Consider the following 26,611-nt stretch of genomic DNA (forward strand, 5'->3'; position numbering starts at 1 on the left):
CCTGCTGCCCTTTTATAAATGCTAACACTGGGGACTTTTCTTTTCTTTTTAAACCCAATTCTAACCGGAGTTCCCCCTAGGGGAAGCCCCTGTGATCAGATGACGCATCTCAAGCATTGGCCACCTGCCCCCAAGGCTGGGGGAGGCATCTGGGTTTTCAAGTCCCCAGAAGAGAGCTGGCAACCCACAGGCCACTGGGTTCCTTCCTCACAGGCGGCTTCGGCTCCTGCCCCTGCCCCTGCCCCACCCCCACGCCCACCCCAGGGAGGAGAGGCTCCCTTTCTGCTCCCTCCCAGCGCCCGGCCCTGCATTTTTCCCAAGACGCCAGTCCCCTTTGCAGCAGCTGGAACCCTGGAATTCTCAGTGTAAACCACCTGCAAAGCTTGCCAATTACCAGTCCCTATTTTCTCCTCTCCGTTCGCTCAGCAAGAGTTTACGGAGAGCCCACCAACGGTCCAGCCCAGAGCTAGGCACCGCGCTCAGAGCAGCGTGTCAGAATGCGTCAGTCCCCTGCCCCCTGGGAAGGGACATGAACCGGGCCGCACAGGGGGGAGTGAAACGGCAGGACAAACTGCAACGGACTGAGAAGTGAGCAGTGAGCTCCAAGCACAGGCTCCAACCAGCCGCCAAAGATGACCGCGTAGGATCCCACAGATATGAAAGGGCCCGAGTAGGCAAACCTAGGGATGCAGGGAGTAGAGGAGTGGCCAGGGCCTGAGGGCGGGGATGGGGTGCAGGGCTGGGGAGGGGCTGTTCATGGGCACCGGGTTTCCTTCTGGGGTGATAAAAATGTTCTGAATTTGACCGTGAATGCACTACTCTGTAAACATACAGAGCCGCTGAACTGTACACTTCAAATGAATGAATGGTACGTGAATTCTATCTCCATAGAACTGCTAAAAAAAAAAAAAAAAAAGTGAAAGGATTAAGAGAGGATGCTGGGGGTGGGGTGGGGGACAGGCCAAGGGGAGAACCTGGGCCTCAGAGGCTTGGCCGGGGAGGCGCGTTCAGGAGAAGGAACCCGCCAGCAGCCCCCCTTCTGAGCTCTCGCAGCAGCCCGATAACCCACCCTTCCTTTCAGGAACTCACCAGTCTCCTCCCTCCTCCCTTGACATGCTGCCCTCCTAGGGGCGGACAGAGCTTAAGGGGGGCGGGCGGGGGGGGCCCACAGAGCAGGCTTCCAAGTCCAGGCCTGGCAGGCAGCGATGTCAGGGCCCCCTCTCTCCCTCCCACCCCTTCCCACAAGAGCCACCGGCGGCACGGATGGGGAGGCCTCCCCACAGCTCATGCCCATGCACCTTGGCACTCCGGAGGCCCACACGCACATGCTTACCCCACTGACCTCTTTTCCCCGCTGCACTTTGCTTTTCCATGGTTTGGGGAAGAGGGGAGGAATGGGGCAGGGACAGACAGGGAGGAGCCAGCAGCAAGCCCCAGTGGAGATAATGGGGGGCGTGGGGCTGAGCTGGTTTGGAGGCTGGTGGGCTCCAGGCGCCCCCTCCCTCTGGCTGCCTTTTGCACCTCACATTCAGGTGGACCCGGGGCTCGGCAGAGTATGCAGGCGGCGTGCCCCGCGTCCCTCCTCCGGATAGGCTGGAAGGAGCCTTAACCATGTGTCTGCAGGAGGCTGACAAATCAGAAGGCCTTCCCCCACATCAGAGCCCCGCTGCCTAGCAACCCCATCGGAGGGGTGTAGTTGACAGCACAGGACGCAGCCCTGTCACGAAGACGGGCGCGGGCTGCCGGGCTGGCGCTGGGGTTGTTCAAGTCCCAGCTCAGGCTCAGGCTCGCTCCCTCCCGCCTCTGCCCCACGCGACCGGCCAGGTCCCCCAGGCTGAAGACACCAGTGACCCTCTTCTCTCCAAGGAACTGGGGGTGCGGAGTGAGGGTAAAGCCCTAACCCACCCCACCCCCCACAGACCACACCGGCCTCCTCTCCAAGCACCACTTCAAAATATTAGTCCTCGTTTTCCTAAAACCACCTCTTCCTCTGGGTTTTCTTTTCTTTCCTTTTTTTAATCTAACCTTGGTTTCCACCTCCTTCAGGCCTCAGCAGAAAACAGCCTAGGGAAAGCAATTTAAGTGTTTGTGGGGTGGAGGGAAATGTGTCTCCTTTAGTCTGCAGCTGGATAACCACCCAGGTGCCGGCAGAGGAGAGGCAAGGAGCTTGCCTCTTGGGCACCAGGCCCCAAAATGGCCTGGTCACTACCCCTCAACCTCCTGCCCCCAGCCCCAACCTCCCCAGCACGCGTGGATGTGATCACTAGGAGCTGCGGCAGCTGTGTGCAAGGAAAGTTCTCCAAGTTGTGCCTGCGTCTGATCTGTCCACCCAGTCACCCTCCAGCATCCTCTGAGGCCCTTCGGAGCTTGGGGGCGCCACTTCCAGCCCCGCCTCTCCTAGAGAGGCCCCTCCTCCCTTGTCCCTCATTTCCTGGCCTCCGGGCCCGGGCCGCCCCTCCCGCCGGGCAATTGCAGGCTTAGGAGCCGCTAGGGTGGCTGTGACAGGGCCGCTTTGTCCGGGCCCCTGCAGCCACCACCCCCGCCCGCCCGCCCGCCCCGCGCTCATTCCGGGTCTCCCCCCTCACTCCTGCTCCCGCTCGCTCTGGCGTGACGCCTTTGCACTGACCTCTACAGCTTCCTCTTCCAAAGCACACCGCAGTCACATGGGCACCCCGGCTCGGTGCCACGGCCGCTAAGCTCTCCCGCCGGCCAGCCAGCCTGGCTTCCGCCTCGGCTGCCCCTTGCCCGGAAAGCCGCGCCCCTCGACACCCCCCCACCCACCGACCCGGTGGCTTCCGTGCAGGAGTGCACCCTCCAAGTTGGGGGATGAGAATCAAGAGCCCCCGAACTAAGCCTCTGGGGGGGTTCCCGCCTCCCAAGGCCCGGGCTGGCTGGGAGGAGCGTGGTAGGAGGGGGCGCTGCACCTGCAGCACCAACTTTGGGGCGCTGCCTGGGATCCGCGGAAGCGGGGCGACCCCACCCCGCCCTTTTCCTTCCAACTTAGCGAAACTCCCCCGGCAGCTCCGGCAGCATCCCCTGGGGCAAAGGTCTTGGCGGGGGGTAACCTGGAGAAAGCTGGCACCGGGAGACGGGGCTGGAGGCGCCGAGCGCGCGCGCACACTCACTACACACTTACACGCAGCCCGGGGAGACACAAAGAGCTGCTCCGCGACGCCGGCTGCGCTGCCCGCGGGCGGGAGGCGACCCACACCCCGCCCCGGCGCGCCCCGTAGGAGCGGGGGCTCCCGGGCAGCCCCGGGCCCGCGGGGCGCAGCGCAGGGACGCCCGCCCGGCCCCGCCCGGCGCGCCCGCGGTTACCCTCGGCGGCGGCGGCAGCGCGACTCCCGGGCGTCCCCTTCGGCAGCGCAGGATCGACGCGCGCCCAGCCCCGGCGACCGGAGCCGAGCCCCCTCCACGGCGCTGCCAGGCCCCGGCCGAGGACCGTGCAGCCCTCTCTCCTCCTTCCTTCCTCCGGGAGCCCGGCGCAGCCTGCGCTCATCCCCGCGCTGAAACTGAACACCCGCGCGGCGCGGCGGCCGCCAGGAAGGAGGAGGGAGGCCGCGGAGGCGACAGGGAAGCTTGCCGGCCAGCGCCAGGGGACGCCGCCGCCGCCCACGGCCGCCCCCTCGCCCCCGGCTGGGTGGGGACACGAGGGTAGCTCTACAGGCGGGCGCTCAGCAACACCCGCGGCCCCGTTTACAGGGAGTGTGGGCGCCGTCCTGCTCCTGGAGGTGACGACCCAGGACAACGCAAAGCCACCTTCCTTAAATGTGCCCATCGGGGCATGGCTGGGGTTGGGAGGGAGTGTCAAATCCCAGGTAGAGCTGCTGGGAGACCAGGGATGATGCTCTGGCCCTCAAACAGACTATCTGTGTGACCTTGGGCAGCTTACCTCCCCTCCCTGAGCCGGTTATCTCATCCTAATGGCAGGCAGGTGATTTGAAGTTCAACTCTGCATTCTGAGACAGGCCTGTGCTGCCCCTTCCCTGCCTGCCCCCTTAGTAGCTGTGCAACCTTACATCATAGAATTCAGAGGGAATTCAGAGACATGTACATATTAACACAGTACCTAGCACCATAAGACTGATAATTTAATCGGGTTTTCAACCCTCCAAGATCACTCCCAGGACTGCCCCCATTTTACAGATGAGAAAGTGGAGGCTCAGTGATCACTGCTTTAATCAGTGACAGTGCTTACCCAAGCAGCCTGGCTCAGAATTTCTCAGCTCTTCTCCCAGGTCTACCTGGCAAATCCCAAGACTGAAGAGTATCGATGTCTTCAGGTTGTGTACAAACTCAACCCCCATCAGGCTGCAGGAGATGGTCCTGCTCAAATGAGAAGTCCCACCCTCCAGGGCAGGTTCACCAGGGCCACAGCCCTTCTCCCACTCTATCCCCACACCCTTCCCCTAAACCACAAGGGGTCAGGAGACAGTGGTATAGCCTTGGTAGGGGCAGAACTCAAGCTTCTCCATTCTTTGCCTAACTCCATCCACTGGAGCTATCCTCCAACATTAACTAATAGTCCCTAATGAGCGCTAATGATAATAGCTGTTTACACGCACGATATCATTTCACCTTTAATACAACCTATAGGTTGCCTGGATGGCTCAATCGCTAAGCGTCTGCCTTCCGCTCAGGTCATGATCCCAGGATCCTGGGATCAAGTCCCCCATCAGGCTCTCCGATCTGCAGGAAGCCCGCTTTTCCCTCTCCCACTCCCCTTACTTGTGTTCCCTCTCTCTCTCTCTCTCTCTGTCAAATAAATAAATAAAATCTAAAAAAAATAAAACAACCTATAATCCCCATTTTAGGGAGGTGAACCTTGAAGCCATTTCAAGGTGGTCCATGCCCAAGGTTAAAGTGCTGCTTCCCAGGGTCATTTACAGGATGCCCAGCCAGTCCTTAGTGCCTCTCCAAAGGCCTGCTATGAGATTACACTGTGAACTCTTTGGAACTGGCTGACATATATATATATTCTGCCTACTTAAAAAAAAAATTGTAAGGACAAGAAACATCTCCCATCTTGGATTTGAGCACCAGTCATTGGGTGGGTGTTCTTGAGCAAGGTGTTTTTTTTTTTTTTTAAGATTTTATTTATTTATTTGACAGAGAGATCACAAGTAGACAGGCAGGCAGGCAGAGAGAGGGAAGCAGGCTCCCCGCTGAGCAGAGAGCCCGATGCAGGACTCAATCCCAGGACCCTGAGATCATGACCCGAGCCGAAGGCAGCAGCTTAACCCACTGAGCCACCCAGGCACCCTTGAGCAAGGTTTTTTAAGCACTCTTTTTTTTTTTTTTTTAAGGAAGGGTAAGTGGAGAGGGACAGAGGGAGAGGGAGAAAGAGAATCCCAAGCAGGCTCCAAGCCCAGGGCCAAGCCAATGTGGGGCTTCATCTCGGGACCCTGAGATCACAACCTGAGCTGAAATCAAGAGTTAGATGCATAACCAACTGAGCCACCCAGGCACCCCTTGAGCAAAGTTCCTGACACACACAAAATATAAGTGAAGTTGAGTGAGCTAAGAGAAGGCTCTGACAGCTGAACCAGGCTGGCCACATGGGAAAATTATTACTTTTTTGGTCACAAATGCCTCAGCTCGAGCCCCAGCAGGGATCACATCAGATTCATCTGTGTTAAGTATAGCACCCAGCAATACAGCCCTATAATTATTCTGATCAACTGTGTGACACTGGACTAAATCCTTCCCGCTCCTGGAACTCAGCATCCCCATTTGGTGAGCTAGTCAGGGGCCTCTAAATGTGGTTCTCAGGGGTCAAACCAGGCCCTAGATGTGCTTCGTTTGGCCTGCACTGGGTTGCTGCTGTTTTGTATTTTTTTCATTTTTTAAAAGAAGAATTTTTGAAACTATCCACAGCCGCAGCAGCCCCCACTGTCTTACACTCAGCTGTACACCTGTTATCTGCATGGAAGCACTAGGAACTACAGTTTCCTTTTCTGTAAAATGAGGATAGTAACACCTACTTCCAAGACTGCTGAGATATGCGTGTTAAGTGTCTAACACAGTGTCTATGTCTATACGTGGCAGCACAGAAAAGGCTGGCTTTCTTTGGTCCTCTTGTAGAGGTAGAGAGGTAGAGAGGAAAAGCCAGGAATCCAGAGGCCTGGGGTGTGCTGCCGGGCCCACAGCCCCTGTGTGACATCAGCAACCTCTCTAGTCCGTCCGTGTTCCAGGGTGATCTATCCCACAGGGATGATCATTTCTAGTACCAGCAAACATGGCTACTGAGAGGGGAAAGTAAATAAGGTTGTCAAGATAAAAGCCCAATGCAGGGGCGCCTGGGTGGCTCAGTTGGTTAAGCATCTGCCTTTGGCTCAGATCATGATCCCAGGGTCCAGGGACTCAGCCCCTCACTGGGCTCTGTGCTCAGCGTAGAGTCTGCTTCTCCCTCTCCCTCTCCCCCTTCCCTCCCTACTCCTTATGCTCTCTCTCTCTCTCTCAAATAAATAAAAAAAAACTTAAAAAAAAAAAAAAAAGCCCAGTGCAAATGTGATCCGAATAGATTGAAAAGCCAGGGATTCCGATGGCACTTGGAGACCTTGTGTCTACATGAGGTCACAGAGACAAACATCCTTCCCACACCGCACATCCACTATTGGCTCCATTTCCCTACAGCATGGTTGGCAGGTGGGGCAGGAATGACAGGATCCCCATTTTGCAGAAAGGCAAACTGAGTCCCTGAGAGGAGATGGAAGGATTTCCCGCGGCCACCAGAGATCCCCAGGGGCAGCCTTAAAACCTGCTTCATCCTGTCGGGGTTTCAGCTTTGCATCCCCCAATTTTTTTCCCGGTTCTTCCCGCCACCCCCAGAAAGTACAGGGAGAAAAAATACAACTGACTCCCAATTCTTTGGAGGCCCAACATATGCCTTATGTGGGGTCCCCTTCCTTTTCCTGCCCATTAGTTCACAGCTTGTCTCCATTAAGCCACAAGTCTCATTTCTGGAAGCAACATGTGAGGACAGAAAAGACTCGCTAATTTCCTTCTGGAATGCATCATAATACCCAGCAATGCTAAGTGAGAAAGGTATGCCCATGTCATAGACCTAGGAGATTATGGAGACTTTAAAACATGTCCACGGGAGTCTTTGAGACCACCCTCCCTTGCAGATATAGAGCCAAATTCCCCTTCCCTTGAGTGTGGGCTAGACCAAGTGCCTCACTTTTAATTAAAAGAATATGGCAGAAGTAAACAGCACGTGACTTTGAAAACTGGGTCATCACAGACACTCTGGCTTCTTCCTTGCTCTCTCTCCAATCATTTGTGGGGTGGTGGTGGAGGGGAACCAGCTGCCATGCCACAAGGACACTCAAGTCACCCTATGGAGAGGCCCACACAATGAAGAACGGTGCCCTCTAGCCAACAGCCATGAGAGCGCACCCTCTTGGAAGTGGGCCCTCCAGCCCCGGTCAAGCCTTCGTATGAGCGCAGCCCCGGCCCCCACCTTGAGACAAGCTCACCAGCCACTATGAGCCTGGTAAGCCACTCCCAGTTTCCTGATGTACAGAAATAGGAGGCAATGTTTGTTGCTTTAAACTGTTAAGATTTCTTTTTTTTTTTTAAGCTATAAAGTTTTAGGATAATTTTATGCATTAATAAACTGATACAGGAATATTCCCAAACAGTTGTCACTGTTTATCTATTATAAGGAATTTTCTAAGACAAATAACTCTAGTCAGCCAGAACATTCCTGCAGGGGAAAGACGGAGAGAAGGCAAAGGCAGCAGAAGCGCCCAGGACAGCTGAGATATATTCAGCCAGCCCTGTCATCCTCTTTTCTCTTTATCTTGTCTTTTTTTTTTTTTAAGTAATCTCTACACCCAACATGGGGCTTGAACTCACGACCCCAAGATCAAGAGTCGCATGTTCCACCAACAGCCAGGCACTGCCCTCCTTTATCTTGCTTTATGTTTCCTCCTAATACTTATAACCTCCTTAATTAAAAAAATACTTACCTCTTGGGTTTGCTTGCCCATCTCTTTTCCCCACCCGAACATAAGCCCCCTGAGCATGGGCCCTTTGCTTTAGTCACTGTAGCCTACCAACTACTCACAACAGGGTCTTGGGTTTATGGGCACTCATTAAAGGCAGTAACAGATAGCTAATACACTAATGTAACCATTACATCTTTTGTCTCCCACAAAGTTACAGCTACCACCCCCTTGACAAACGTCAGCACTCCTAGCTTTAAGTATCTCAACCAACCCCATTAAAATTCTGAACCCCTCGCCATGATCAGACGGCACAATTCTGGAGCCGGAGACAAGGCAGTAATGGGTCTGTAACCCTCCTCTCTTCCCTCCTGCAAACCTCAATTCAGGTGGCCCATCAGGGTAGAAGCTCTGACTTCCAGAAACAGTGTCATATTAATTAAATTCCACAGAACCACTCTACGGCCCCAGAGGACTTCATCACTGTGGGATTTTTACCTTCCTGATTAACTGAAATCAGCATTTTTTTTTTTCAGCAAAACCAACGGACTATTTCCAAGGTGACAACTTCCTTCCTAACAAGGTTCAAATCCTGTAACAAGTTCCCACAGCCATGGACAGGGCTTGTAAATCTATTTGCCACACGATCCAACCACTGGGCTGAAGCAAGTGGTTCTAGAAAATTGTGTGTGAGCCTTTTTTGGCAATTAGATAGGATTCTCAATGTATTAATAGAATTAAACTACTTAGAGGAATTTTTCAATAAAGCCAAGAATATATCAAACATCGGAAGGAGGCAAAGTGATTGAGATTGATGTCCCCCAGCACTATTTTACCTTCTTAGATACATGTCCCATCTGTCCCCTGCTCCCTCCTGGCCCATCATTTGCCCTCATAGAGGTGATGCACCGGTTTCTCCTATCACTCTACTCCCAGCTCCTACAAACCACACAGCTCCAGAACTTGCATAAAGCAAATCTGAACACACCCATCTCTGCTTAAAATCTCATGGAGAGTGGCTCCCGGGTGGCCCACTGGGTTGAGCAACTGACTCTTCATTTCGGCTCAGGTCATGATCTCAGGGTCCTGGGATCCAGTGCTGCCCCGGGCTCCCTGCTCAGCGAGGAGCCTGCTTCTCCCTCTCCCTCTGCCGTTCTCCGTCCCTTTGCTCTCTCCCTTGCTTGCGCTCTCAAATAAATAAATAAAATCTTAAAAAAAAAAAAAAAAAAGATCTCACAGAAGTTTCTGACTGGTCTTTGGAGAAACACAGACCCTTCACTATGGCACCTTGGGCCCCGATCAGCCTGGCCCACCCACCACCCTGCACCCACGACCCTCTTGCCTTCCTCTGCTCCAGCCCCACTAACCTTCCTCCCACAGGTCTACCTGTCTCCCTCTCCCCACCTTTCCTAACCATCATACCAGGCTCTCCGCAGGCAGCCAGGAAAGCTCTTCCCAGGTCTCTTCTCCTAAGTAACCCCTCTCTCTTCAGATCCCATCTTGGGGACACCTGCCCTGCCCTCCCCGACTACGAGTACCAGGGTACACGCTCTCCCCTAACCCCACAGATCTCTGCCTTGTGGCCTCAACACGGCTGCAAATTTCCATTTGTCTCTCAGATCGCGGGATGAACATCTATCTCCTGAGAGTCTGTAAGCTCTGTCAGGGCAGGGAGCTCATTTGGTTTTCCCCTCACCGTATGCCCAGTGCCCAGCACCAATCAGATGTTTAACACACATGTTGAATGAACGAATGAATGAATCAATCCATCACTCACCCAATCGATCAATGGCAGCTGTGATCACTAATCTCTGCATCCCACACTCTTTCCTCCAGCTGTCCCCTCAGGATTCCTTCAAGGCCCTTGGCACTTCACTACCCCCATCCCTCCTCACATTGCTCCCATGCCCTCTACCCTTTAAAGCCCGGGTCCGATGTCCCGCAATGCCACCAGCCAAAAACGATTCTTCCTCTCCCTGCTCCCCTCCCCAGAGCCTGCCTCCTTCGACCTAGGATGAAAGCTGCACTTCACCTCGTGTGTTTTATGACACATCCCCCAGAGGGTAAGGGCTCCCAGTCGCGTTCATCCTTTCCTTCCCCATCCCAGGGGCTCGGGAAATTCTGCCGCAGTGGAATGGGAAAGGAAGAGAACTGAAAACCCTCCCCGCCCTCCCCACCCTGAGCCCACTCTTTGTGTTTGATGTAGCCCAGATCCAAGGGATGTAAGGAGCTTCAGCTTCAAGGGGAGGAAAAATGCTTGAGAAATAATTAAAGAAAAAGAGAGCTTGAAAGCAAAGCCTCGAGCAGCTCGGGGCCAGCGCGCTGGCTTCCCTCACGAAGTCTGGCACGAAGTCTGCATATTCACTGCGCCCTGAATGAAGGGTGCAGTGAATGAAAAGCTCACAGCCTTCGGGCTCCCGGGGGCACTCCTGGCAGCAGGGCTGAGCGCGGAGATGCTAATGGATTTGGAGCCGCCCCGGCCAACTCTTCTAGGAAGCCCAGAGCAGCAGTGCTGCCCGGGACGGACAGCATCTCCTTCCCATTTCAGAGACGGAAACACAGACGGCCCGGGATGGTGAGAGCTTTAAGGCAGACCCAGGGGTCCCAAGGGTCCATTACTGAAATTCTAGAAGGTGGAGGGGATCGCAGGGACCTCTGCCCAAGTTTAACAATGGGTGTCAGGACTTACTGGTCCACATGGAATGATGTCCCTGCATTAGACACAGCCACCTTCCCAGCCCAGAGCCCAGCTGCTGCGTGGAGACACCATCGAAGGGGTGTTTGATGATGAATAAGTAGCCCTCACTCTTTATTTGGGAAAAGCCCTGGGTCTCCGCAGCAAGGAACAAAAGAACACCAGACCACACACCGCCCCCCCAACACTAGCAAAAGCAAAGTGTCTACGGTGAGCAAGTCTCTCTGAAGATGCCTGATCCCAGGCCATGCTGTCCCTTGGTGGGAGGAGATAAGGGTGCGACAAGCACACACAGACACACACACATGCACACACGCACACGCACACGCGCACGCGCGCGCAGAGATGGTCCCATTATTCTTCCTCCCCTCCCCCCACCCCAGATCACATGCTCCTGGGGAGAGCCAACAGGGAGGCCAAAGGCCCATCTGGAGGGGGAAGGCAGAGCCCCAGCGTTCCAAGGCAGCAAGATGCCAGGCTGCCGATGCCAAGGACCCCCTTTCCTCATGTCCCAGCAGCGCCTGCAGGGCTGTGAGACAACCCCCCCCACCCCCCCGCCCCACGTCCCTGCCCGCCCAGCTCCCACCACTAGCCAGGCAGTCTTACTTCTTCACTTTCGGGTATTTCATCTCGGCGATGGCATTCGTGGCTTCCGTCTGCTTCTCCTTCAGATGCTGGGGCCACATGTTGTCCACCCAGTCCACCAGATCTACCTGAAAGCCGGACCGCCGTCAGCACCTCCTGTCCCGGGCAGCGCCCGACCGCCGGGCTCCCTCACCACCTGCCCCCCCCCACCCCGCCCCGGGGCTGGCACAGGCCCAGAAGCTGGGCGAGGAGAGGAGGGGGGTGGCATCGGAGAAGGGATGGTGGCCGGGGGCCCTACCACGGTCGGACGCTTGACCAGGTGCTCCAGCTTGGTGTGGCTGAACTCGAGGCTGATGACGTTGTACAGCTTGTCCCGCTGGGCCTCCGGCGTCTCGTAGTAGCGCACAAACTGGGACATGCTCATCTCCGTGCCCTTCTGGGTGTTCACGTCCATCACGTCCACCAGCCGCCGGCTACCTAGAGGCAGAATCCACATGCTGGTGGCTCCTGGGGGCTCAGGAGCTGGAGGCCACTGGGGATCCCCGTCAACGAAACTCGCCTCACCCACACGCCACATCTGCTCTATTACCTGGTCCGGTCGGTTTTCCTCACTGACTCTCTCTACAAGCCATCTGCTTCCCTCGGACACCACAGACTCCGCGCTGGCCCAGTCCTCCCTTACGACTACTCTTCAAGACAACCTCCAGAACTTTCTAACAGGTCCTCAAGGCTCCCCCCTCCTATCCATCCTCCACAGTGCTGCCAGCGTGAGCTTTCTGAAACAGAGACCTGACCACGGACACCCCCCCCTTCAGTGCTCCCCACGGCCTACCGAAGATTCTCCTGGCATGGCCCTCAAGGTCTTTCTGCTTATTCTCAGCATTAGGATAGTCCTTATTTCCACAGAAAATCAGCTGTTTGGTCATCTCCCTCCCCAGTTTATGGGGCCAGGAAAATCACTTGGTCTTCTCTGAACTTCTTCATTTCCTTTCATAGGCTAGTTGCGAGGATTAAATCAGATGATGGTCACAGAACTCCTTGGCCCAGTGTCTGGTGCATAAATGCATGGGTCCCCCCCCGCCCCGTTACCCCCGACAGTAACCAGAATTCCTAAGTAAGGCTTGTCTGCTCGGTTTTCATTCTTCCCTACCATTCCGTAACTGTCACCAGAGCAGAAGTCCTACCTATCTTGCTCACTACTTTGCCCCGCGTAGTATCTACACAGAGACCGGCACAGAGGGGAACTCAGGACCTATTTATGAAACAAATAAACAAATGTTGGCTGTCCTGTACAGTGTGTGACAGATGACTTCTCATACGAACAACGTCTGAACTAAAAGGAATGAACTGTGTGCCTCCCACTGCTTCCCAGAGAGAAGGAAACAAGCGCAGGACGGGGAGACAGGAGCATTCAGTGCCAGCCCTGGGATCACCAGCAACTAATGAAGTTTCAAGGTGGGGTGCCCAGGTGGCTCAGTCGGTTGGGCATCTGACTGTTATATTCCGCTCGAGTCCTGATCTCACGGTCTTGAGATCAAACCCCGCTTTGGGCTCTATGCTGGGCATGGAGCCTGCTTCAGATTCTCTGTCTCTCTCTCTCCCTCTCCCCCTTCCCCTGTACCTTGCTCTCTTTCTCTTTCTCCAAAACAAAAACAAGACAAACAAAAAAACAAGGCTTCAAGGAAATCACAACCTTCCCGGGGACTCTGCGTCCCCATCTATAAGATAGAAATTAAAAAAAAAAAAAAAGATGGGAATAATAACTTGAGAACTTCAGCCAACGGAGAAGGAACAAGCAAAGTTCAGTGGAAGGGCAGTGAAAGGGGAGCAGACAGACACAGAGCAGATTGCCAAATTCATGGTGATTTATGATGAAAGCTGCCACCTCCCGTCTGTCAGGACACAAAATAAGCATCATGACTAGAATGAGAAGTCTGCCATCTGGTAAGGAAAGACCACAATTCCCCCATTAGCTCAATGACAAATACACAGTCCACAGAAACTTAGAAATGTGTAAACGAGGGGCACCTGGGTGGCTCAGTCGAGTAAGCATCTGACTCTTGATCTGAGTTCAGGGTTTGGTCTCAGGGTCATGAGTTTGAGCCCCACGCTGGGCGTGAAGCCTACTTAAAAAAAAAAAAAAAAAGCAGGGTGGGGGTGGGAATATGTAAGCCAAAAAAAAAAAGAAAGAGAAAAACCAGAAACAGGTAATCACCTTGTTCGAAGCAACTCCAGGAGTGAAGAGCAAACTAAACAAAAGGGACAGGAAATGACAGCCCCATGGGCAAATATGCCTCCCCCACCTGTTTTTCTATGCCCCCTGAGCTACAGATGGTTTTTATGTGTTGTTTTGTTTTTTTTAATCTGACAAAGAGAGCAAGGGAGCACGAGCCGAGGGCGCAGGACAGAGAAAGGAAGAAGCAGGCTCCCTGTTGAGCAGAGAGCCCAACACGGGGCTCGGGCTCGATCCCAGGACCCCAGGATCATTAAACTGAAGGCAGATGCTTAACCAACTGAGCCACCCAGGTGCCCTGGTTTTTATGTTTTTAAGTGGTGGAACATGGGCGGGGGGGTTGTCAAAAGAAGAATACTTTGTGATAGGAAAATGATACAAAACTCAAATCTCTGGACCCACAGATAAAGTTTCGTATTTTTTTTTAAGTCGGTTTTTTGTTGTGTTTTTTAGATCTTATTTATTTATTTGACAGAGAGAGAGAGAGACAGTGAGAGGGGGAACACAAGCAGGGGGAGTGGGAGAGGGAGAAGCAGGCTTCCCAGCGAGCAGGAAGCCCCATGTGGGGCTCGATCCCAGGACCCTGGATTATGACCAGAGCCAAAGGCAGAAGCTTAACAACTGAGCCACCCAGGCGCCCCTACAGATAAAGTTTTATTAGCACCCAGCCACACTCGGGTTCCCATAATGTCTCTGGCTCTTTCCACTCTGCACCAGGTGAGCTGCAAAGCCGACAGGAAACTGAACAATCAGCAAAGCCCAGAACACTTACTCTCTAGATCTTTCCAGAGAAAGCTTGCCAACCCTTGAACTAGACAAAATCCTCCTGACAATTACATGCTGATGTGAGTACTATTCCCATCTGGTTCGATGCTCTATCCCCAGCTCTGTGCAGAGCTTGCCCTGTAACAGGCCCAGGGTCAATATTTGTTGAATAAACACACAGTGCCCTTCACATCACAGGAACCGAATAATAAAAGCAGCCCCTTATGCACATAGGAACCCTCGCCTGTTACTATCTTCCGGATTCAATATCTAATTTTTACAACCACCCCAGACGCGAGGTAGGACCGTCCCTATCTTAGAAATGAGGAAACCAATGCCCCAGAGATGATGGGCTTGGCTCAAATCCTCCAGAATATCCTCTACAATTAGAAGAGCTAATGTTTCCAGAGCACAGGCAAGTTCTCCACGCAGCTTATCTTAAGCTAACTGCGGTTCTGTGTGGTAGAACTTCACTTATACCCATTTGATGGATGAGAAAATGAGGCTCAGACAACTAACTAGACCCAAAATGCCCAGTGAATGAGCCGCAGAACTAGAATTTGAAGCCAATTCAATCTAATCCACAGCCCAGGTTCCTATACCCCCAACTCCCACCCCTGCGCCATTGACTTGTGGTCACACGCTAGGATGGAAAAAAAAGATTGCCACCCTCAGCGACTGGGACACGGAGAACAACTCTGTTTCTGCATCGGGAGTGCAGATCCACCAGGGGGCATCCCTGAACTTTGTTGGAAATCCTGGCCTGCTCTGGAAAGCGCGGGCTCCTCCCTAACCAGGGCTCCTGGAACAACAGGTGGGCTCTGGTCAGCTTTTAGCGGAAGCCCAGTTGGCAGAGAACCTGCTGTGACAGTGGGGGAGGGGAGAGGGGAACAGAACCCAACCCCTCCCCCTCTCTGGCCAGCCTCCCTCGTCCCTCTGCCTCTCCTCCCAACCCTGGCACAAGGTCCTATGTGCAATGACCCCTGTGCGAGGACTGCTGGGCAGGTGGTTGGGAATCACAGCCTTAGCTGCTCCAGCATGCAAGTCAGCCTAGAAAACTTGAGCTCCGTCGCCCCTATCCACACAACAACATTTTTTTTTTAAGATTTTATTTATTTATTTGACAGACAGAGATCACAAGTAGGCAGAGAGGCAGGCAGAGAGACAGGAGGAAGCAGACTCCCTGCCGAGCAGAGAGCCCGATGCGGGGGGCTCGATCACATGACTCTGGGATCATGACCTGAGCCAAAGGCAGAGGCTTTAACCCACTGAGCCATCCAGGTGCCCCCAGTTGTGACTTTTGAAAGAAAATGTTACTTTTAGAAAAACCAATTTTTTTGGTCATTTAGTGCCCAAGTTTTTGTATTTAATAACATCTTTATCAAGATATAATTTATATACCATATAATTCAAGTATTTAAAATGTCCGAATCAGTGGTTTTTCATCTGTCTACATAGCTGGGCAAACATCACCACAGTCAATTTTAGGACATTTTTATCACCCCCTACCCCTCCCAAAACGTCTCCACACCCATTTAGCCATCCTTATTGTGTTTTAGGATCTTAAGTAGTCAGTCCGCTGGACTGGCTGGCGGAGATTTAAGTGGCTCTGACTTTCTACAGCTTCACTTTTTCCACCTGTAATTATAGATGAAATCGGCCAATTCTGTAACACTACCTGCCTGTGGGCACTTAAAGGAAGTGTTTCATGGGCATGGTCTCATTTAAGGCTCAGATCAGCCCTATGGACTAGCTACTGTTTTTGTCCCCAGGTCACAGATGGGGAAACTGATACACTCAAAGAAGCTAAGAGGCCTGAGGCTCAGGGAGGATTTGAACCACAAAGTCATCCCTTAATTTTGTTGTGTGGAGGGTCACCTGGGAGGCTCAGTGATCCCGGGGTCCTGGGATCGAGCCCAAAGTCGGGGGGGGGGGGGGATCTCTGCTCAGTGGGGAGCTTGCTTCTCCCTCTCCCTCCTGCCTGCTGCTCCCCCTGCTTGTACGCGCTCTCTCACTCTCTCTGACAAATACATAAATAAAATCTTTAAAAATACATAAATAAATAAATGTACATCCTTGAGCCCTAGAAAGGAATGTACCATCGATACCATGGATGAAGCTGAAAGCCATGATGCTGAGTGAAAGACGCCAGTGGCCAATGGTCACACGTGGCATGAAGTCATTTACGTACCATGTCCGGAATAGGTAAATCCAGACAGCACGCGAGTAGATTAGTGGGAGCCTGGGACCAGGTGACAGGAAGGAGGGGCGCTAAGGGATAGGAGCTTCCTTTTGGGTGATGAGAATGTTTTAGAACCAAGAGAGAAGGGGCGCCGGGGTGGCTCAGTAGGTTGAGCATCTGCCTTCGGCTCAGGTCATCATTGCAGGGTCCTGGGATCGAGCCCCGCATTGGGCTCCCTGCTCAACGGGAAGCCTGCTTCCTCCTCTCCCACTCCCCCTGCTTGTGCTTTCTCTCTTGCTCTGTCAAATAAATAAATAAAACCTTAAAAAAAAAAAAAACCAACAGAGAACTAATAGTTGCACAACACTGTAAATGTACTAAATGTCACTGAATCCTCTACCTTAAAATGACTGAATTTTGTTATGTGAATTTCACTTCAATAAATTATCTTTCTGGGGCTCCTGGGTGGCTCAGTGGGTTAACGGTCCAACTCTTTGATTTCAGCTCAGGTCCTGATCTCAGTGTCTGTGGTCAGGCTCTGAGCTCAGCCAGGAGTCTCCTGGGGATTCTTTCTCTCCCTTTTGCCCCGCACCCCCCCACACACACCTGTGCTCTCTTTCTCAAATAATTAATAAATCTTTTTTTTTTTTAAGATTTTATTTATTTGACAGACGGAGATTACAAGTAGGCAGAGAGGCAGACAGGGCGGTGGGGGGCGGAGGTAGAGCAGGCTCCCTGCTGAGCAGAGAGCGAGATGCAGGGCTCAATCCCAGGACCCTGAGATCATGACCTGAGTGGAAGACAGAGGCTTTAACCCACTGAGCCACCCAGGCACCCCTCAAGTAACTAACTAAATCTTTTTAAAAAAATAATGTTTCAAAGCAATATAAGACATTACTTCCTTTAATCGACCAGAACAAGAACTTACAAACTCTATTACTCCTTTGGCGAGTCTCTTCCTCGTGGATCAGGAGCTTGGGCCAGTGCCCAGCTCCTCCCTCCAGAGCCTTCACCGACTTCTCCCAGTGCCCTTCCCTCCCCGCAGGGAGCTGTTAGGTGCTAGGTGTGTGCCTGGGCTCAGTTCCTCACAACTTAGTTGACTTACGGATGCAGGCACAGGTGGGGAAACACTGCAGAGAGCCCAGGAAATGATAAACACAATACAGGATGGCAGTGAGATGGTGACCGTCCAGAAGATTTACCAAGAACCTTTGAATAGGATCTTATTTGGAAAAAGGATCTTTATAGAAGTAATTAATGTAAGGATCTCAAGAGGAGATCATCCTGGACGCCGGGTGGGCCCCTAAATCCAATCACTGGAGTCCTTAGAAGAAAGTCAAGGTCAAGGGAAAGCCGGAAGCAAAGAGTAAGGAGAGTAGAGTAGTGTTCCTTTAAGCCCGGGAAATGCCTCGAGTCACCAAAAGCTGGAAGAAGCAAGGCAGGAGTTTCCTTCAGAGCCTCCAGAAGAAAGGAACCAATGCAGCCACCACCTCGATTTTGGACTTGAGGTTCAGAAACTGAGAGACTACGTTTCTGTAGTTTTAAGCCACTCAGTCTCTGGTACCTGGCTTAGCAGCCCCAGAAAACCAATACTAGACAATGGCCACTTCTGGGGCAGAGGGTTATATGGGAACCTGGGTGGCAGGCGCTCATTTCATCATGCTTCTTTAAACTTTTCAGCACATAGAGTACATTCCACATACAAAAACGGATCGAAGGACCAAAATGTTTCAGGCTCCAGTCTTTCTCCATTGCATAAGACCTGTAGGCAAAGTACCCCACTATCCCAGTGGGCAAGAGAGATAAGACCATCCACCTAAGAAACAGTTGTGGGGGAGAAAAAAAAGAAACAAAACCATTGCTTTTCATTTAAAAACTGATTTCAAATTCAGACAATTAACACTAGAGGCAAATGAAAGGCCCTTAAGGGTATCAGAGGTGCCACGGCATCTCATGGCACAGAAGTTAAGATTTGCACGCAAATAAGATTGTAGGGGCGCCTGGGTGTCTCAGCTGGTTAAGGGTCTGCCTTAGGCTTAGGTCATGATCTCCAGGTTATGGGATCAAGTCCCACCTCAGGTTCCTTGCTCAGCAACAAGTCTGCTTCTCCCTCTCCCTCTGCCCCTCTAACCCTGCTCGCGCGCTCTCTCTCTCTCTCTCAAGTAAATGAATAAAATTTTAAAAATGACAAGATTGAGGCGTCTGGGTGGCTCAGTGGGTTTGGGCCTCTGCCTTCGGCTCGGGTCACGGTCTCGGGCTCCTAGGATAGAGCCCGGCATCAGGCTCTCGGCTGAGCAGGGAGCCTGCTTCCCCCTCTCCCTCTCTCTCTGCCTGCCTCTCTGCCTGCTTGTGATCACTCTCTGTCAAATAAACAAATAAAATCTTTTAAAAAAATGACAAGATTGTCTATATAAACCCCTTCTCTTTCAGAATACTTCTGACTCATTAACCTGATTCGCAAACTGTATTGTATTCACAATAAAGCTAATGCACAATAAATGTACAATTCTGGGGTGTGTGGGTGGCTCAGATGGTTAAGCATCTGCCTTCAGCTCAGGTCACCATCTGGGGTCCGAGGATTAAGCCTCACATAGGGCTCCCTGCTCAGCAGTGTGTCTGCTTTTTCCTCTCCCTCTACGATCTCTCTCGCTCTCACTCTCTCTCAAGTAACAAATTAAATCTTTGAAAAATAAAATAAATAAATAAATGTACAATTGTGACAACCCGAAAATGGTAAGTCAACACTATTGTATGAAGTTGGTTTTATGTATGATGCCAATTTATATACAACCAAGTCTAAGACTATAATAAAAACATGAAAACAAACAAACAAACAAAAAACCAACAGCCCAAATCTAGTTCTAAAAAATCCCCTTGAGGGGGAACGGGGGTGAGCCTGGTGGTGGGTATTGTGGAGAGTATATATTGCATGGAGCACTGGGTGTGGTGCACAAACAATTTTAGAACACTGAAAAAATATAAAATTAAATTAATTTTTTTTTTTTAATCCCCGGAGGGGTGCTTGGGTGGCTCAGTCGGTTAAGCGTCTGCCTTCAGCTCAGGTCATGATCTCAGGGTCCTGGGATCAAGTCCTGCATTGAGGGGGGGGTGTCCCTGCTCAATGGGGAGTCTGCTTCTGCCTCTCCCTTTGCTGATCCCCCTGCTTGCGCTCTCTCTCTCTCTCAAATAAATAAACAAAATCTTTTTTAAAAAGTAAGTAAATAAAATTTAAAAACACATATGGGGGTGCCTGGGTGGCTCAGTTGGGTTAAGTGCCCGACTCTTGATTTCAGCTCAGATCATGATCCTAGGGTTGTGAGATCAAGACCTACGTCAGGCTCTACACTCAGCCCAGAGTCTGCTGGAGAGTCTCTCTCCCTCTTCCTCTGCCTCTCCCATTCATGATCTCTCTCTAAAATAAATCTTTAACAAAAAAGGTAAAAACACAAAGGAAAAACCAAAAGTACGGAGTCAACTGAGGTGACCCATATAAAACATGGGAGGCATAGACGGCATAGCTCCGCGTTGGTTCCCTCCTCTCCCTGGACTAGCTCTACTTCTCTCTATCCCACCAACAGGCTTACCTCAAGGGCTCTTGTGGTTGAACTGTGTCCCCCAAAAGAAATGTGCAAGTCCTAACCCAAGACACCTACGAACGGGCACTATCTGGAAGTAGGGTCTTCGCAGTTGTGATCAAGCTACAGTGAGGTCAGGATGGATGAAGGTGGGCCGTTAGCCAATTCCGGTGTCCTTATAAGACAAGGGAAACTTGGACGGAAACACACATAGGAAACAGCCACGTGAAGATGGCGCCAGATGATGGAACACGTAGCCACAAGCCAACAAACGTCAGAGAAGCCAGAAGCTACCAGAAGTGGGAGGAGATGCCAAAGAATTCTCACCTAGAGCCTTTCGAGAGCACCCCAGCCCTTCCAGCACCTAAATTTCAGACTTCTGGCCTCCAGGATGATGAGAGAATACATTTCTGTGGTTTTAAGCCACCTGGACTGTGGTGCTACAGCAGCTCCGGCAAACAAGAAGGCTGACCAGAAAATGACTGGGAAACCCCACAGGGCTCCCTAAACATCCCTGAAGGCCGAGAAGGGCTTACCCACACCTGGCCTCCCCCATGGGACCTAGTACAAGGTGTTACAGGACAGACACGATACAGAACTGTGCTGTTGACCAGAAGCTTCCCGAAGAGAAAATGGCATCCATGGGGGACATCACACCGCTCCATCCTCGACCAGCTTGTGTCTTATCTCTCCCCACTACTACACTGTAAGCATCATTAAGGGAAGAGTTCTGGCTCACGACTCTAACCCGCGGATCTAAAACGGAGAGCCTGGCCCACAGCAGGAGCTCACTAAATATCTGTGGGATGAGTAAGTCATGTCAGGTGTTTCTCGATCCTAAGTTTTTCCTAGCATGGGACATAGGACCTCAGATAGAAATGACAGCTGAACTGGACAAGTGACCTGGGGGTACCTGGAGGTGGGTACGTGTAACGCTCTCCGTTCTAGAGAAGATAAAGCCCCCACAACCTGGAAAGAAGCATCTGGAAATCCCGAGTACTCAGGAGCCCCATCGGTGGCACAACCATGGCTGAACACAGAAGGATGTGGGTGAGAGAGGCCTGTTCTTTCTTTTCTGAACACAAACCAGGCTTTCAGCCCCCCAACCCCACCCCATCACAATCCCCAGGGCTCTCGACGCACCCTTGCTTCCCTCTGCTCTTGGCCAGATGCAAGTCCCCGGCTGACCCCACCTCAGCCTGCCCCGTCCTCACACGGAAAGGGAAGTCAAGGCCTGGTATGGTCAGACCAGTGAGGAGCCTCTGGGGCTGACGGGAGAGTAAGGGTGTACAGGAAAGAGGCCCAAGGATGGGAGAGACAGACGGACTATATCTGGCGTGCAAGGTCAAGACACTTGGTTCTAAGAATAGCTTTCTTGGTGCGCAGGGAGCTCCGTCCAGCTCCCCAGGTGTCCTGGACACCATAGCCTGTGGGAGGGGTTGAAGCGGGACGAAAGGGAGGGGGAAGGGAAGTCCGTTCTTTTAGGACTGGGCTCCATAAACCTAAATCCCCAGGAAAACACAACCGTACCAGCAGCCAGAAAATGAAACTCTGCTGGGTTCCAGCCCCAGGTGGCAGCGAGAGGAGCAGAAATGATAATGTCCAGGTGTATTACAGCCACCAAATGACTAAGGACGAGAGCACGAGACCATCACCACTTTGCAGCCTCTAACACAATAACAAAGCTACACATCAGACATCAATACCTACTCACATCAGACAGAGAGAGAGAGAGATGACCTGACATTATGTGCCTCCTGATGGAAGCGTAGAACAACATCTATGAAGCAGTCTTGCTAGGAAGAAGGAATGAATAAATGAATGGTGCATTTTTATGCAGAGAGAAAGACAGACTCTGAATCTGATCGAGCATTTCCATCTAACTGCCAACTTACAGAAACTACCGAGGACAGAGGAACACTGACCACTCCAAAGGAATGCTATGGGCAAAATCCAGACAACGGAAAAACCCTACAGGTCAAAGAATCCAACTTCAGATTGGCTGGAGGTGGTGGGAGGGCCAGAGATTACAAGAGACTTAAAAGATATCCCAACCAATCGCAGCGTAAAGACTGTGTTTACATTCTGACTCTCAGAATCAGGAAAAGAAAAGGAAAAAGAAGTAACATGTATGCTAATGTGAAACTGGACATTTGCACAATAAATGTGGATATTTACTCACATTATTTATTTATTTATTTATTTATTTTTAAAGATTTTATTTATTTATTTGACAGAGAGAGATTACAATTAAGCAGAGAGGCAGGCAGAGAGAGAGAGGAGGAAGCAGGCTCCCTGCTGAGCAGAGAGCCCGATGCGGGACTCGATCCCAGGACCCTGAGATCATGACCTGAGCCGAAGGCAGCGGCTTAACCCACTGAGCCACCCAGGCGCCCCTCATTATTTATTTTTTAAGTTGTTTTTTTTTTTTTCTTTATTAAGTAAGCTCCACACCCACTGTGGGGCTTGAACTCACAGCCCCAAGATCAAGAGTTCCATGCTCTACCAACCGAGCCAGCCAGGTGCACTGATATTTACTCATTTTAAGGAATTACTTTTTTTTTTTTTTTTAATTTTTCTTTAAGGATTTTTTTATTCCTTTATCCAACAGACAGAGATCACAGGTAGGCAGAGAGAGAGAAAGAGAGAGAAGGAAGCAGGCTCCCCATAGAGCAGAGAGCCCAATGTGGGGCTCAATCCCAGGACCCTGGGATCATGACCAGAGCTGACGGCAGAGGCTTCAAACCACTGAGCCACCCAGGTGCCCCAAGGAATTACTGTTTTTAAAAGATTAGGTGTGATAACACTATTATGACTATGGTTTTAAAAATCCCTTCTCATTTTAGAACTATATACCAAAAACTTTACGGATGAAATGGTATGATGCTTAGATATGCCGGAAACATCACAGGAGGATAGGAAGTGGGCGGACGTATGCAAGGGGCAGGTGTGGGGGCTGGGTGCTGGGTCCACGGGAATGCATTATGACTTTCTGTCTACTCATTCCTTTTCAAAATTCTCTCCAGCAAAAAGGATTTTTATAAATCCCAGCTCTGTTACTCGCTCCGCGGCTTCGGGGCCTCAAATACCCTTTCTAGACTTGGAGGGTGTTTATTTGCAAAAGGGGCCCATTGATGCAAGACAACCCAGCACAGTTTCTGGCCTATGGTGAGGTCTGCAACACGCTTCACCACCCGCCACTGTGCTGGTCTGAAATGCAGTGTCCAGATAGACAGACAGGGAAAGGGAGCTCTTTCCCCTGCCCCATAGACGGACTTCTCAGGCACTTTTGAGTTTAACCCCAAAGACACAGCCCTATAACAGGGTCTTTCATTCTGTCTGGAAGAACCACACCAGAGGCACCGGTGCCTGGCTTGTTTGTTGCTCGGTCAGCGACGGCCCACAGGAGGCCACGCAATGAGCGGTGGACGCCTCCGGGGCACCCGGGGCAGTGCCAAGAGCCCTGGACTGTGTTCCAGTCCCAGCAACCCTCAGTGACCCTGTTGTCCCGGCCTCAGTTGCTTCGTGTGCAAAAGCCAGGAAGAACTGACCTTTATACTTCTGTTTTCACCGCCATACAACTCTTTCTTCAAACAGAAGCTTCGACGAGAGCCAAAGGCATAAATAAAAACAGGCAGCTCAGGTTGGAGGCGGCGGCGGGGAGGGGAGATGGCGCTCAGAACCCAGATCCGGATTCCAGGGATTTCCTTTTGAAAACCACTGGGTTAGGTCTTTTTTAGGTCCTCTTCCAGGACCGACACACTGATGTTTAGCCTCGTTTTCAAATACTCAGATCAGATCCCTTAAACGTGAACTTGGAAGAAGTCGGCGGGAGACGAGACCCCGAGGCTTGCCCCAGGGGTCACTGGGGACACTGGGGCCTGCCAGTCCTTTTCAGTCTGAGCTGGGAGATTAAGAATTAGCCCTCCATCTTCTCAGGTTCCCAGTCAGGTCTGCCACTGACGGCAAAGGAGAGCCGGGCCTAAGTGCCAGGTGTCTGAGCAGGAAGCTCAGGGAGGAGGCATGTGGCCCCCAGGGACAGAAGGGACAGACGAGCGCTAAGAATGGAATGTGGCCCTCCACGCTCTGGGGAGCAGCCATCCCTGGACCAGGTGACAGGGACAAGCTGCCCTTTGGATCCTGCAAGGGACCCAGCGCCCTGCAACTCTCGGGCTCCTGAAGTCAATGGGTTACAGGAGAAATTTTCCACATTGAGCAGTGCCTGGCATTCCTAAGTAGGCCAGCAGCTCAGCCCCCCTCCCTTCCTTTCTCCTCCCCCCATCTCATTGGTGCTCTGGGCTCACGGGCTACACACGCATCCAACAAATTCCAGCTGCAGAAATTAATCCGTGGCCCCATGGCCCTTGCTTTGAAGGCCCCATCCGTCAGCTCCAAGAACTGTGGGCTCAGAGCCGGGAAGAGGCTGCTGAAAGTCACCTTGAACGCTGATATAAGGCACACACGGGCGATGACCCCAAACTGCTGCTGATCCCACTCTTTGGAGACTGTCCCCCACCATCCATCTCCGTCTTCCTCCAGTTTCTGGATTGGTTTTTTATTCTGCTCCTTCCTTTTTGCTACCCATTTCACAGAGGTAGTGTGAACGCACAAAAGCGCTGGCCACAGTTCAAAGCTCACTCCACTCTCTCGTAGCAGGGAGGCCTTGGGGATGTACAGCCCCAAAGTTCCCTGGGTCTCCGTTTCCTCATCTCTAAGGTGGAGAAAAACCTTATCCCAGGTCTAGCCCTCCGTTTCCTCATTGTGCAACGACATGCTTGCAAAGGTCGCTGGGTTCTCCCTAAGCACTGATATCTTCTGGCTCCGTACCGTCGAACCTTCAGAAATGGTCCCCAGGACACATCACGTGCCAGGATGTCCTCTGTGCCCTGGGTTCAAGACCCTGCCTGACGCTCACAGACAGATGAGCAGAAGAAGACACAAACCCACACTAACAAAGTGGGGTTAAACCCAGTCAGCCAAGAAAACCCAAAAGACATCCGGGCCAAAACCAAGAAAGAGCTCTAGATTATAGGACGCTGGGAGCCAGCCACAGTTCTGTGCAGAAGTTAAGAGAACAGCTCCGTGTCCAAACAGATATGGGCATAAGTCTCAGCGATTCCACACCCTAGCTCTCTGACTGTGGACAAGTCACTCTGAGCCTCAATGTGACATTGATGGAATGAGGATTGCGAGAAACCCAGTTTTATACGATCAGACTAAAGAATACGGGAGGGGTCCCCGGCTTACAAAATCTAAGCAGCTAATGTCTAAGTCTAAGGAGTTACCCCTTACGTAAACAGGGGGCAGACGCAACTTCAGTTCCCCAAGGCCCAAACACAGTCAAGATTTTGATTTCAGAACACTGGCTTTGCAGGAAAAGGGAAATAGGACAAAAATCCAGTGAGCTGGGTGTTCATCTTAAAGAGAAAACAAAAAAAAAAAAAGGATGGGACGCCTGGGTGGCTCAGTTGGTTGGACGACTGCCTTCGGCTCAGGTCATGATCCTGGAGTCCCGGGATCGAGTCCCGCATCGGACTCCCAGCTCCACGGGGAGTCTGCTTCTCTCTCTGACCTTCTCCTCGTTCATGTTCTCTCTCACTGTCTCTCTCTCAAGTAAATAAATAAAATCTTTAAAAAAAAAAAAAAAGAGAGAAAAAGGAAACACAACTGAACCCCTCTGGACCCCTCCTTCCTTCGAGCTCAGGAGCCTCAGCTCGCCTGACCTCCTGCACCCCCCGACCCCGCATGCATCTCTGTTCTGCGAGGTGAATGCCTCCTGTCGATCCAGCCCGGATTTCTCTCCTGAGCTCCATTCAATGTGGCCAGAAAGGAACCCATCCACACCACCACCCCCCTTCCTCTGAGTTTGCGTTACAAGCATCACTTTCTCCCAACCTCAGAAATTCAAACCACATTTGAATCTGAGATGCCATCTGCTGTCTGGGCAACTCGCAAGTCCCTTCTCTCCAGGCCTCATTTTTTACCACCTGTGAAAGGGGAAAGCAAGACTAGAGGAAATTGGGGCGCCTGGGTGGTTCAGTGGGTTAAGCCTCTGCCTTCGGCTCAGGTCATGATCTCAGGGTCCTGGGATCGAGCCCCGCATCGGGCTCTCTGCTCGGCAGGAAGTCTGCTTCCCTCTCTCTCTTCCTGCCTCTCTGCCTACTTGTGATCTCTGTCAAATAAATAAATAAAATCTTAAAAAAACAAACAAACAAACACTAGAGGAAGTCTAAGAACTTCTCTGGGGTTTACAATGTAAAATGTCTATGATTTTAAATCAATTTTTAGAAAAGGTCTGGAGGCGAGTCAGCTATGGTTGATTTGTAAGCAGTGGAGAATTTACTAAGCACCGCAGGTCAAGGGCACGAGCATGTCTGATGAGCCTCCTTCACCAGACACAACACAGACACAGAGGAGGAGGAGAAAGTCAAGGAACAGAAGCACGAGGAAATGCCCAGAGCTGGGTTCAGATCCGAACTCGACCACCTGCCCTGTGGGTTGTCCTGTCTGAGCCTCGGATCCCCCACTGGGGTAGTGAACAGTCACACTTAATTTATATGATTACCGTTGAGGACAAAATGAGGTCATATAGTAAACATACAGTAAAAGATAGGTGATGATTAC

General features: G+C 51.7%; 1 protein-coding gene across 11 annotated transcripts in view; it reads right to left on the minus strand.

The window, feature by feature from the left end:
• The window catches only part of KDM2B (lysine demethylase 2B), a 122,574-nt gene that overhangs the window by 82,491 nt on the left and 13,472 nt on the right, over window positions 1-26,611 (minus strand). For all 11 annotated transcript variants that reach the window (XM_032311627.1, XM_032311620.1, XM_032311619.1 and 8 more), the window contains exons 5-6: window positions 11,531-11,709; window positions 11,254-11,360 (exon numbers count right to left, since the gene is read on the minus strand). In XM_032311627.1, the coding sequence (XP_032167518.1) occupies window positions 11,254-11,360; window positions 11,531-11,709 (286 nt within the window). The remainder of the gene's footprint in view (window positions 1-11,253; window positions 11,361-11,530; window positions 11,710-26,611) is intronic.

Source organism: Mustela erminea, chromosome 13 (assembly GCF_009829155.1).
Source record: "Mustela erminea isolate mMusErm1 chromosome 13, mMusErm1.Pri, whole genome shotgun sequence".
In the NCBI taxonomy this organism is placed as follows: domain Eukaryota; kingdom Metazoa; phylum Chordata; class Mammalia; order Carnivora; family Mustelidae; genus Mustela; species Mustela erminea.